General features: G+C 49.8%; 4 protein-coding genes across 4 annotated transcripts; all 4 read left to right on the top strand.

The window, feature by feature from the left end:
- Nucleotides 1-4,355: 4,355 nt before the first annotated feature.
- I302_107210 (uncharacterized protein) lies at nucleotides 4,356-6,869 on the top strand (the record flags this gene model as incomplete). The annotated part of the gene is made up of 11 exons (XM_019192140.1): nucleotides 4,356-4,516; nucleotides 4,579-4,669; nucleotides 4,736-4,865; nucleotides 4,928-5,209; nucleotides 5,292-5,352; nucleotides 5,401-5,722; nucleotides 5,782-5,876; nucleotides 5,925-6,091; nucleotides 6,148-6,323; nucleotides 6,379-6,556; nucleotides 6,628-6,869. 11 exons carry the CDS (start codon nucleotides 4,356-4,358, stop codon nucleotides 6,867-6,869), a joined length of 1,905 nt encoding a protein of 634 aa, XP_019045137.1.
- Nucleotides 6,870-7,418: 549 nt separating this feature from the next.
- Nucleotides 7,419-8,462, top strand: I302_107209 (uncharacterized protein; the record flags this gene model as incomplete). The annotated part of the gene is made up of 5 exons (XM_019192141.1): nucleotides 7,419-7,571; nucleotides 7,622-7,646; nucleotides 7,705-7,831; nucleotides 7,896-8,131; nucleotides 8,200-8,462. 5 exons carry the CDS (start codon nucleotides 7,419-7,421, stop codon nucleotides 8,460-8,462), a joined length of 804 nt encoding a protein of 267 aa, XP_019045138.1.
- A 607-nt stretch (nucleotides 8,463-9,069) lies between these two features.
- Nucleotides 9,070-10,561, top strand: I302_107208 (uncharacterized protein; the record flags this gene model as incomplete). The annotated part of the gene is made up of 6 exons (XM_019192142.1): nucleotides 9,070-9,315; nucleotides 9,367-9,495; nucleotides 9,548-9,670; nucleotides 9,730-10,195; nucleotides 10,261-10,346; nucleotides 10,403-10,561. The coding sequence occupies 6 exons, from the start codon at nucleotides 9,070-9,072 to the stop codon at nucleotides 10,559-10,561; spliced, it is 1,209 nt and encodes a 402-aa protein (XP_019045139.1).
- A 694-nt stretch (nucleotides 10,562-11,255) lies between these two features.
- Nucleotides 11,256-12,729, top strand: I302_107207 (uncharacterized protein; the record flags this gene model as incomplete). The annotated part of the gene is made up of 6 exons (XM_019192143.1): nucleotides 11,256-11,495; nucleotides 11,553-11,681; nucleotides 11,741-12,054; nucleotides 12,109-12,248; nucleotides 12,307-12,441; nucleotides 12,494-12,729. 6 exons carry the CDS (start codon nucleotides 11,256-11,258, stop codon nucleotides 12,727-12,729), a joined length of 1,194 nt encoding a protein of 397 aa, XP_019045140.1.
- Between the last annotated feature and the right edge of the window lie 556 nt (nucleotides 12,730-13,285).

Genomic DNA, 13,285 nt, shown 5'->3' with positions numbered 1-13,285 from the left:
TACCCATCAGCTCTGGGTGGGAACTCAGTACAAGGATGGGTTCTTTGAAGAACTCAACAGGTATCAAGTGGCCCAGCCCGGTCGGATGGTTCACCAAGCTACCCTCGGCAATGTCCATGTCCCCACCTCCGTCTTTGTCCACTGTCTCATCTCGGCTGGTTGTGATGCCATCCGACTCAAAGCCTACGGTCAGAAGATGCCCATCCTGAATAGGTTCCTCACCACCGAGCCTGCCCAAGTGGATCACAAGTGGGCAGAGCACAACGAGTGGGACATAGGTACCAGCTTTGGGTCTGACTACATCTGGTTGTTCCACTCGGCCACCGGTGTCCACCATGGCGTCCGTCATTATCCCATGATGGTGCCAGGCTCGCTTGACTTTGGGACCGTCAACCTGCAAGCCATGGATGACAACCGTCGTCAGTTCTCTGTGAAGATCTACCCGAGGATCGTCCATGTGATCAAGTCATTCAACAGTCATCTCCAAGGGGGTATCCCCAAGACACTCCGGGGCATACGGTACCAGGTCAACTCGGCTTTGAGGATGATCCACAGTCTGACAAGCAAGGATGACAAGGGATTGGGTGGGTTCAGGATAGAGGTCACCGTCAGAGCACCCAGCCTGAAGGAGGCTACAAGGATAGTGGGTGCCACCCGATTCTTTGATCCTTCCTACTGGCTGGGCCGGGGTGATGGACCCCACTTCCGTCACCCGCTGGATGCCAAGCTGGTCAGCAGGGAGGCCTTCCTGCAGAATGCCCACTGGGTGTATGATCAGGCCGAGACCAACCGGATCTTCAGCGGTCGGGATGGTGACAAGCCAAGCAAAGCTCAGATTCAAGCTCTCACCGACATCCTCAATGGTCTGGGATGGAATGCAGGCTTCCGCAAACCCAGCAAGTCTATGTCCCAAACAGCCTGGTGGACCGGAACTAGGTGGATCCTACCTGCTTCCCTGCTCTCTCAGCCAAGTATCACTCTGATCAACAGATCAGCAGGGTCTATGATCTGGCTCGGAACTCCATGGCCAATGGTATGCTTCCCTGCAAGAAGGAACCCGATGGACATCGTCACCACTACCAGCGGAACAACCCTTCACCATTCAGGATCAGGTGTGCGGCTCCTGGTTGTAACCACAGGCTGGCTCGGGAGGGGATTCTGAGGGTGGATAGCAGAGCTGGTCACCGCTGGGTTGATAGACGTCCCAGATTTGGAGCTGGAAGGGGACTGAGTAAGGTGAGTGTCGCATTCTGTCGCATCCCTCTCCACCACCTGGCGCACACTGTCGCCCATCCCTCCCTCCAGCGCACACTGTCGCAGCTCTCACCATAGACTGTCGCATCCTGTCGCAGGTGACCTCCCAGATGTGCAAGCTCTGCGATCCCCTGCGACACTGTGTTACAGACTGTACGGTGAACGCTGACTGTGAGATGATCGGGTGCTGACCGGTACAGCCCATGCTGAAATTTGATCCCGTCACCCACCCCACCAGTGTACCGAGTGGGTGAAAATTAATTTCCATGCATACATCTCAAGTCCTACGCATGTACAAGGATTTTATGCTGACAGAGTAGCTTTCCCTCTACCAGATGATATAGGTTTGGTTGCTTGAATGCATGCGTGGAGGTCATCGGGAGGCTACTGGGTCACCACCGGCTAAGGGGTCAGGCTAAGGGGTCAGAGGTCCGAGTGAGTGAAAATAAATTCTCACTCATCACACATCACTCCCATGCATGTGAGACTATTTTATTCTGACTGACCGAGTCGCTCCCTACCAGGTAGCATACATTCTGTCCCACTCATACATACCTGGTCGACACTCTGGAGGATTTTCAGGCTGCCGGTCTAAGGGGTCAGATTTGATCCCGGGCTAAGGGGTCAGACCACCGAGTGAGTGGAAATAAATTCTCACTCATCACACATCACTCCCATGCATGGCAGACTATTTTATCCTGCCTGACCGAGTCTCTCTCTACCAGGTGATATCCATTTGGTTGCTTGAATGCGTCGATGGAGGTCAACGGGAGCAGACTTGGTCATCGACCCCTAAGGGGTCAAGTTAAGGGGTCGGACCACCGGGTGAGTGAAAATAAATTCTCACTCATCACACATCACTCCCATGCATGTGAGACTATTTTATTCTGACTGACCGAGTCGCTCCCTACCAGGTAGCATACATTCTGTCCCACTCATACATACCTGGTCGACACTCTGGAGGATTTTCAGGCTGCCGGTCTAAGGGGTCAGATTTGATCCCGGGCTAAGGGGTCAGACCACCGAGTGAGTGGAAATAAATTCTCACTCATCACACATCACTCCCATGCATGGCAGACTATTTTATCCTGCCTGACCGAGTCTCTCTCTACCAGGTGATATCCATTTGGTTGCTTGAATGCGTCGATGGAGGTCAACGGGAGCAGACTTGGTCATCGACCCCTAAGGGGGTCAAGTTAAGGGGTCGGACCACCGGGTGAGTGAAAATAAATTCTCATTCATCACACATCACTCCCATGCATGCATGCACATTTTATCCTGGCTGACCGTGTCCTTCTCTACCAGATGACAGGGCTCCCATCACATGCATGCATGCATGGTCGGTACTCTGACGGATTTCCATCCCCCCCAGATTGGATCCCGGGTTAACCCGTCCGTCCACCCGGTCAAGGTGAAAATCTTTTCTCATCCATCACACATCCCACCCAGCTCCATTCCGACTTCAGATTCGGGATCGGCGCCCTCGGCTCTGCCAGATAGGCCTCTCAGATGCATGCATGAAAATTTCACCCCGACGGTCCCCCCCCGGTCCGGTCCGAGGTGCCCCCCCCCCCTCCCAATAACGGGCGTGTAACCCCCTAACCGTTGCTGGTAGTGCTGGTATTGCGCTTGATCTCCTCATTGGAAGCTGTTCTGCTGTTGAGGAAACGGAGAAAGGGTTGAAGGGGAACATGGACGGATCGTTCATATAAAGGGGAAGTTGATTCTGATTGCTGAAGGTGACATCGGCCTTGGTTTTGTGAGTGCGGTCGTCGTTATGCGTTTGTTGTCGTTAGCAGTGGTGGTGTTGTCGTTGGTGCTGCGATCGGCGTTGTTGACGACTACGAGGCTTCTGTGATCGTCCCGGTTGAGGATGCATGGTGATGGTCTACAGACGTCTTTGAGTTTGAACTTCGCGCTACGAGAGCCTGAGCAGGGTTACCCTCAGATTGCTATTCAAATGGATGCGTATTGTCATAAAACTTGGATCAGAAAATATATGGAATCATACATGGGTGGGATGGTGCTTGCCATCGACTCACCTGTGCTCCAAGCTCAGCCTTGTTCAACTGTAGAGTATACCCCTTCTACCCATCACTACCCTGTACTCTTTGGGAAGTCGTGACATTAGATTGTCCTCTGCACTTAGAAAAGCGTTGTCTATGTCCTTGAGTGTTGGTGTGTCGTCGTAAGTTCCTCTGTCAATGTTCAGAAATGTGGGTGGAGTCATACACGCAGGGACGGTAGTGAGAGGTGACATGATTGACAGATCGCTGTTTGGCTTGAAGAGGAGAAAGGTTGAGGCCGATCAACTGGTCTGATGAGTGATCAAAACACACTGCCCATTGTATTTGATTCGATCACGTTGGTTTGTATACTGATCATCGTCATCAGTATGTCTGATCATGCATCTGAGATTCTTGAGAGTGAGAGTGAAGATGACTTGATGTACTGCCCTCTCATTTTGACGTTCAATTGAAAACGAGCCAAAGAGAAGCAAACGGTTGTGCATGAACGAGTAAAAATGATCAGTTTTACGATAAACACCTTCTCTGTCTATCTCTATCTCTATTGTTTCAAGCGATATCATTGCAAGCAGTCCCATCATTCACCATCTCGTCTGAACAGATGATGCATACGATGCCCCCTGCGCCTGCGCCCTTATCAACATCACCACCTACTTGGTTATTCACCTGATTATTTCCACGTCAAGTCAAGGGCGCGGGGTGAGCTCCGCTTGTCAAAGTGAGCTCCACCACAGAGTAGCTACGGGTAGTTGTGTTTGCTATCTATTCTCGATACCATGCACCTAGCTTCTCACCGCCAAAAGTGACAAGGCTGATAGCAAGGTCATCTGATCAGAGTATGGACTTGGGAGGAGGACTATGCTTTGAGATGTGATCGACGTGCATGATGAGGAGGACATGTACCTCGAATATTTCTGTGCGTATTATTCATCACAGTTTTGCGATAGGGGGAAAGAGATAGATAACATTCATGTGATGATATAGCTGACATACCACTGGCTCCCAATTCTTCATCTGCACGACAACCCGTAGATATAGCACCAAGTAGACGTGTACAGAATGGAATTTCTCAACATGGATGCTTTGGGATCGACACCTGGTGCTGGTCCAAGTAACCCAACTCCTCCTCAAGTGACGGCACCACCACCAGTGCAGACTCAACCGAGAGCGCCCCGACCACCCAAACGTTTGAGAACGAGACGAGCATGTGATTATTGCAGGGAACATAGGATCCGGTGAGTTCTTTCCTGCCTCAGCGCATATCCATCAGCTCTGATACGCTGTCATGTACCATTAGATGCGAATATACCAACGGAGATGAAAGAGGTTCTTGTGCGCACTGTGAGAATTTTGGTATACCGTGTATGAAGGTCGCAGAAGCACCAGCTGTGAGTGAACTCAGTCTTTCGCTTTCTTGAAGTCCCGTATCTGATAATGATGAGTACATGTTTCAGGATGAACGACCACGAACTGCAAAAATGCAGAAAGGGGCAGGTGGATCATCGACACGGGATGAGTCTAGAACCTTGAGCGAATCTCCTATGGCAATGGTACCAGGTGCACTGCCGGATCACTTGTATCTCGGTGAGTATCAGTCTCTTCGTACTATCCACCCTCATCGAACTCAACCTAACTTGCTTGTCTAGGCCCAACCAGTTTCTCGCAGCAGGTGCATCACCACTTCTCTGGAACTCCCTTCGCTCTTGACCAACTCCGTACACTGGAAGACAAATTAGATTTGTCGTATGATGTCTTCCAGTGGGCCAAGGGAACAGGTTTCTTAGTCGGTAGCAGGGGTAACATCGCAAGCTCTCCACTTCCGGTGTCCCCTCAGGTTCGCCGTACCAACATCAGCAGCACACCTACATTCTCTAGATTCAATGAAAAGGTGGTGGAAGAGATAGGTGGGATCACTATGTGGAACAAATGTGAGCATCTGACTTGTCACCCATCGATTACACCAAGCGTCTGTGACGAACACTTTCGCTGACAATGCATTCCGTTATGCAGTACTGCATCAAGCGCAAACACGAATTATACCTGTATTTCCCGTCGTCTCGGTGCACGAGAGGTTAGTTTGTCGCCGACATGGAATTTTATTGAGCTGATCAGTCTTCAGCTTGGGAACCGAAGGGCCGACTGAAGAGTTCCTCCAGACGTTCATCACCCATCATCCAGAATCAGCTCCCACCACCCCTCTGGCTCGTGCGACAAAGATAGCTTTGTGTACATTAGCAGCAATGTCACGCGATGTTCCTTCCGCCATCAGAGACTCTCTTTTGACAGCTTTAAACGCAGCCGTGGAAGCGCATGACTTCGATACCAGCTCTTTATCTACCGTCCAACTGCTGCTACTGCTTAGTGTGAATGATGTCTTGGCCAATGAGATAGGGAGACCAGGAAGAGCGGTGTATAACGCAACAAGAATGGCTACGGAGATTGTAAGTCTCTCTGTTCACCTTCCACGATAGCAATATTGACGATGGTCGTGATGAAACAGGCCTTGCATCGAAATGTGTCACCTACCTTCTCCGCCGTCTCTCACCTTCATCGAAGAGCTCGGGTATGGGGAGCTTGCATCATAGCAGATCGATGGTGAGTATTTTCTCGCTTTCCGATGATCGAAGCTGAGTTTGTCCACAGGTGCTCCGTCCGACAAGGACAGATGCCCAGTCTCGATCTATCCCATGCGGATGCTCCTCTTCCTTTTTCATACCCTGACCATGTCGTCGAACCGGATCTCACCCTCACACCCTGCTTCATCTTTCACCTCGCTATGACACGGCTGGCTGAACTGCTGGGAAGAGCCTGTGAGTGAAACCCCGCCTGTGTCAATGTATTTTGAGCTCACACGACCCTTCTTCAGATCACCTGACTGGCACACCTGCAGGACTTGCTCGAGCCGATGATTTGAAGCTGCTCCTGTGGCAAAGAGACTTTGAAGCATGGGTAGAAGGACTTCCCGCTCATTGGCCATATTCATTCAGACTGGAAACGCCTGAAGCAGGTTCCATCTTGAGTCTTCTCGCAGTCTCGGTTCTCGTAGGTACAATGGCCCCGGATCAGTAGAAGTTGCCTACTGACACGCTCTTCGTAGTACACATTCGTTCAGCCCTTCTTCTGGCCAACGGCACCTATACCTCCCAATCTGACATATCGACCGCCAGCGAAGATGATGGAGGATTTGCAAACTAGATCTGCAGCAGCTATAACCTGGGTCAGTGGTAATGGGCAGTATTACCTTGATATATGGTCCATGCTCATACATCCGTTCCGTAAGTCTTCCTCCTCGTGACACTAGGTACCTGGGCATGGAGGCTTCAGCTGATGGAATGTCTTCACATAGTAAGCTGCCTACTCGTCCAAGCCAAGGGGTTGCGATCTGGCGACCCTTTAGCAGCTGTCATGTTGGATACGGGCATAAATTGCATACAAAGCTGGGCTGAAGCTGGACGTAATTGGTCCCTCATGCATCTACCCCGAGATGCGATCTCGAAGACAGTAGAGATTCTCAAGACGGAACAGGCGCTAGTATTCCCTTGGATACCTGCTACGATCAGTAACTGGATGACGGAAATGAATCTGTAGTATCGTTTGTATCTTGTATCGGTATCGAATGTACGCTTGTCTGTGTTCCGGACCCCTTAGTACAGAGCACTCAATTGCAACCGCTCAGTAACTGGGATGCATGCCGGGCGTAAGCATAACAATCTCTATTAAAGCTAGAATCAATCAGGGCTCTTCGATACAAATGAGCAAGACCCTATACCTAGCTTTCCTTCCTTCACGTGACAACTACATCTAGCAACTCGGAAACTCGGATCACATCCACAATCATTCAAGTCAAGTGACTGGGTTATCGGTTGTCCTCCCTCATACAGTTGTCCTCTTCACTCCACTTTTATCATGGAATAAACATAATTTCAGTGGTTGATCGCTGAAAGATATCCACATGAACGGAAAAGACCGAAAGATAATTCGGTCCGTAGGGATAGGATTGAATTTTGTACTTAAGGAGCCATGTAGGTCGCGAAGATGTTCGACCAGACACCTCTTTTTCAAGCTTTACTCTCACTTTTGGACATAACACCCCCTCGATCCTGTTGAAAGCAACTAGCAACCGCAACCTATATCACTATGTCTTCCTGGCCCAACGCTCACAACACTACCGTCTCCAACCCCCGTCTCAAGCTGTTGAACCAGCTCAGAACTGGTGATACAGCTTTGATGACTTTCATCGGTCTTCCCAGTGTCCGATTAGCGCAGATCGTCTCCTCGACTGGTTTAGATGTAAGTCCATAGTCGCTCCTTACATGTACACGAGCTGATCAAACATGTAGGCCGTCATCGTGGATTGCGAGCATGGTAGGTTATCATCTCTTATGTGCCGCAATTCTGGACTTTAGCTCACCAGCTGCTATAGGTCACGTTGGAGACGACCAGATGCACAACGCTGTTGCAGGTATCGCTTTCAATGGATGCTCACCCATCATCCGAATCAGAAGTCCCCATCCAGACCTGATCAAACGAGCATTAGATACTGGTGCTCAGTGAGTTTGGCTTGAGCCGTCTGATAGCTGACATCGACGCTGACATCAACCTGATCGTTCACAGTGGTCTCATGATTCCTATGATCAACACTGCTGAAGAAGCCGCTGCCGTTGTCAAGTACTCTAAGCTTCCTCCAAGAGGTCTCAGAGGTCAAGGATCACCTTTCCCTGGATATGCCTTCGGGGTTCCAATCCCGGAGTACAACAAGACATGCAATGAGACTCTGTTAACTATTGTGCAAATCGAAACTAAAGAAGGAGTAGAAAATGTAGATTCCATTTGTGCTGTGGATGGTGTCGGTGAGTCCAGCTTCTGTTGACAGCTACATGATATCTCATACATGGTGGCTGACCCTTCGATTTGGTAGACATGGTTTTCATCGGTCCAAACGATCTAGCTATGTCACTTCTCGGATACGCCCCCGCCAAATACACCGAGCCTGTCTTCTTGGAAGCCATCGACAAGGTGGTCAGAGCCGCCAAGAAGCATGGCAAGTGGGTGTCTAAGCTGGTATACAACGGTCAACAGGCCAAGGACGTCGCCGGTGACTTCGATTGCTTGGCTGTAGGAAGTGATTCCAAGATCTTGAAAGAATGGTTCACTGAGCAGGTCAACGTAGTACGAGGTTAGAGCGGGAGATCTGTCAATACATACATAGCTAGCTAGGTACCCGTATGCAGTCGATCACTGGATACGCAGAATCATGCAGCAGAATTACGCATTGTTTTGAGCTGAATGCTATCACTACGAACGACCATCAGACTATACAGCATTCACAATAGGCTATCAAGGATCACTGCTATGCTGCGAACGTTCAGCGATTATGGCTAATCTAGCAAATAACGTAACCAGGTACTCGGCTGGAGAATCGTCTCCGAGGGGATACTGATTGTCCTCTCAGGAACAACATCCGTCCTCCCAATAAGCTTCACCTCACTCCGCCCGTCCACTTTCGACATACGCTCTATCACTTCCGTTACAATCCGGCGAAGGTGGATGCGAAGTCCCGAAATGTACATGTATGGTCTGGTGATCACCTCTGGCGATAAGCTATCGGCTCGGCGTATACTGTCGTATAGCCTTGAATAGCTTGCTAGAGGAGGACGGGCGATGCGTATATGGATAGCTGTGGGATATAAAATCATGGTTATTCTTATGAGATTGAAACCTCTTCTCTGTCTTTCGTAAGCTGTTCACCTAGGTCTCTACCCAACGCTCAAATTACACTTCCATCGATATGGCTCCTGCCGCTCCATTCAACCCCCCATCCCCCAGTCTCCCTGGGAAGCCTCAAGTGCCAGAATGGATTCCCCCACCCGCTACCAAGGAAACACACAACTTTGCCGACCTTCACTCGGTCGACCTCGCTCTGCTCGACTCACCGGATCCGAAAGTACAAGAAGAGCTTGTGCAGAAAGTGAAAACGGCTATCCGTGAGGACGGGTTCTTGTTCTTGGAGAACTACGGTGTTTCTCTTGAGCAGGTGAGTTGAGAGTAGACCCTCATATGTGCCTGGTTCTGACTTGTTATGCAGCTACACCGCCAATTTGCCATAGCCCAATACCTCTTCAGAAACTTCTCCGATGAGGAGAAACAACGACTGCTCTTCCATCCCGAGGAGAAAGGTACTTGGGAGGGGTACAAGCATCCCTATGGTTTCAAGGTGAGTCTATTCCAGTCCAGACGCGCAGCTCCATCTGACATATGTCGCTCAGCGAGACAGGGGGACCCCTGACTTCTATGAACAATTCAACTTCTATCCCCCTGAATGGGCCGACCACAACCTTTGGCCCAAGGTCCTTCTTCCTTTCGCTGATGAGATCGAGGCGTTTGCCACTGTGAGTCACATCTTTCTATCGCAGTCCTCGATTGCTCGGCTAATCAAGATGTCATGTAGTATCTTACCACCTCAGTGAACCGAAGGCTCCTCACACTCTTCTCCCGGGTGCTCGAGCTTCCAGATGACTACCTGTGGGACAACGTCCAATCAAAGGGTAGTCCTTCCGGAGAAGGCTACTTCCGACACGCTTTATACAGCCCAGTCGATGACGCAACAGTCAAGGCGGGCAAGGGCATGAGGATGTTGGGCCACAACGACTTTGGTACCACCACTCTCTTGTTCTCAGTCCCCATTAGTTGCTTGCAGATCTGGGGGACTGATGAAGCATGGCATTACGTTCCATACAAACCAGGGGCGCTCGTCATTAACATAGGAGAGACTTTGGAGATCGTTTCGGGTGGTCACTTCAAGGCTACAAGACATAGAGTCTACCAGCCACCTGCGGACCAGGCTCACGAAGAAAGACTCTCATTGGTGCTATTCAACTCGAGTGTTGGGGATCTGAGGATGACTCCCGTTAGCAGTAAGTTGTGCGAAATGTTGTGATGGTTCTGCGCGCGACTGACTTGGATTGTGTCACTATGTCAGACTCCCCACTGATTCAACGGGAAGGATGCGTTGACTCTCAAGGTCTGTACAGAGAGTTCAAGCGAGTCATGGATCAAGGCGTTCCAGTGAGTGATTGCATGGTGTTGGGCTGTTCTGCGCTAATCAAATTCGCCCGATAAAGATCCCAACGAATCGCCAATGGAGGGAGATCAACATCTCCAAAGCACCTGATCCGTTGGATCCCGTTTCTCAATCAGTCGGTAAAGATCAGGCTATCATTGATGGTAAACTCGTTACCGAGAGAGAGCTCTTGGGTGTCAGAGTCGTTCTTCCTGTATAGTGTATATCCCTTTGTACTGGTCCTATGGTGTTATGCACACGTTGTCTGGAATAAACTATCCATATGCTTCCTACCAAGTGAGCGTTCAGTCTGCACGTGATTGCGATTGCAGCTCAAGCATGAGTGACCGACGACCGAGGAGGTTGACAAGCCCGTCTACAAGTACTGTGCCTGGAGCTCCGCCCGCTCAAAGCATCTTGTCCTCCCATCACAGCACCCTTATCTCTCGTTCTGCTATCACATAGGCGACCATCTGACAACCTGTCCATCTCAAGTATCGGAGCTCCACAAGGTTGCGTCGTACGCTTATCATAGCCTTCTCACGCATCCGAAATGTCACAATCAGAGTTTACATGGCTTTCGATTGCCCGAAGTCCCGATTAGACCGTCCGCCGTTTGTCCTGAGTATAACGATAATGCATTACGGCTGAAGTATCAGTCAGCCGATGTTTACTTGGGACCCCATACACTGAGTCTACCATGGCGGAGCTCGGCAAGATAGGTGCATGGGACGTCCTATACGTCAGTGAGTATGATGATATGATATACCGAGCTCAACACCGAAAGATCACCCGAAGGTGTTGTTCTTCGTCTTCCATCCCACATATTTAAGAAGCCTGTCGTGTCTATTCAATACGAAATCTCTTCATATCCCCACTTTCAGCCTTTTAACATTACAAACACTTCTTCCACAATGGCCGCACCATTCAACCCTCCTGCCGCTGACTTGCCAGGCAAACCTTTCGTCGAGAAATGGGTACCTCCCCCGACAAGTAAACTTGATATCGATTGGGCCAAGTTGAGAACCATCGAGCTCTCTCGACTTGATAGTCCCGATCCCAAGGTTGTTCAACAGCTAGTCGACACATGTAGAGAAGCCATTAGGGTGGATGGATTCATCTTCTTGACTGATTATGGTGTATCTTACGATCAAGTGAGTTGACTTTCTATCATGACAAGTTATCAGATGACTAATGATATGGCTCGATAGCTCAACCGACAATTCAGTATCGCCCAGTATCTGCACCGTAACATGAGTGAGGAGGACAAGGAGAGACTTCACTGGAACCCTGATGAGACTGGTACCTTTGCTGGATGGAAGCCTAGGTTCGGGTGGAGAGTAAGTCGTCCTAGAGTGATAAACCTAACAGAGTCCAAACTGATGCGTTGTTACCTTAGCGAGACAAGGGTGCACCAGATGGAATTGAACACTTCAACTATTACCAACCTCAATTCGAGTCCATGGACAGGGTCCCAACCTGCATGCACCCCTTCTGGGATGAGATCGTCGACTTCTGCAACTACCTGACGTACTCGGTCAACAAGAGACTACTCAAGCTCTTGTCCAAAGTACTTGAACTTGACGATGACTTCCTCTGGGACCGTGTACAATCTAAGCAAGGGCCCGTAGGTCAAGGCTACTTCCGACAAGCTCTATACTATCCCGCGGATGATGACCTCTCGAAACGAGCTGGTGGTACTAGGATGAACGGGTGAGCAATGCCCTCTGATCGATCATCAATTCGCCTAAACTGATGAAACAACAGTCACTGTGATTACGGAACAACCACCATGCTGTTCTCAGTACCCATCTCTTCGCTCCAGATCTGGGGCAGAGACGAGAAGTGGAGATATGTGCCTTACACTCCAGGAGCGTTGGTGATCAACATAGGTGAAACTCTTGAACGTGAGTGCTTCAGATCCGGTCGTCATACTTGGTAGAAGCTGACGAAATCCACTTCCAGTGGTATCTGGTGGACATTTCCGAGCCACTCGACACAGAGTCGTTGACCCTCCTGAGGATCAACGAAACGACGAAAGACTTTCTCTCGTTCTCTTCCAAGCTTCTGAAGGTGATCTTAGAATGGAACCTGCGTATGGTGAGCGTAACTGATCCTTAGAACGAGACTGGAAGCTGACCATCTTCCGCAGAATCACCGTTGTTGAAGAGGGAAGGATGTATCGACTCTCAGGGTGCTTACAGAGAGTTCAAGAGACTCCGAGACAAGGGTATTCCTGTGCCAACGAATCGTCAATGGAGAGAGATCCAAATTGCCGACTCTCATCACCCTACCGATGCTGCTCCCAACGATACCATTGTGATGATCAACGGATCGAAGCACATCCAGAGAGAGTATCTCGGTGTCAAAATCCTTCTTCCCGCTTAAGCAGATATTATCTTTCCAATGTTCTATATCCGTTGTACGAATTCATAAATGCGATATGCAAGTTTTGCTCTATTACTGTTGTACGAGTGTAGTCATTTTCGATGATGCATTCGATGGTGACACCCAAGAGTCCTTATCGAAACTCGGGTGACTTCTGAGAATGTTGCAAAGTGCGGCCGGGTTCTCTACTCCATGTATCGCATGCGCCTGCCAGCGATGAGATTCGATCCGTTGATGCTTATCTCTACTGCTTTCTAATGGTATCTGCAGATACTGAAGTCAGAGCGGTATCATGTACCTATCCAGCTGGACTAGCTGCCGTCCTGTTATCGTCTCCATTGGCAGGGCCGTGCGTTCAAAAGCCGATGACTGGTCCAGGGATAGAGACAGGTCTTATCGTCACATGATAAGAGATTCCCAATGACCAATGACATGAACCGAGTATCGAACAGGCTGCCCCATAGGGAGTTCGGGACATACTTGACGGTCCAATGTCCCATAGATACGTCCCAAGTGGATACGATAACGCTGAAAAGGCACGAGTCGCGCTGGTGGT

The sequence above is a fragment of the Kwoniella bestiolae genome, chromosome 5 (assembly GCF_000512585.2).
Source record: "Kwoniella bestiolae CBS 10118 chromosome 5, complete sequence".
NCBI classification, from domain to species: domain Eukaryota; kingdom Fungi; phylum Basidiomycota; class Tremellomycetes; order Tremellales; family Cryptococcaceae; genus Kwoniella; species Kwoniella bestiolae.
Note: the sequence above shows the minus strand (reverse complement) of the source record. Positions and strands in the feature narration are given on the sequence as shown.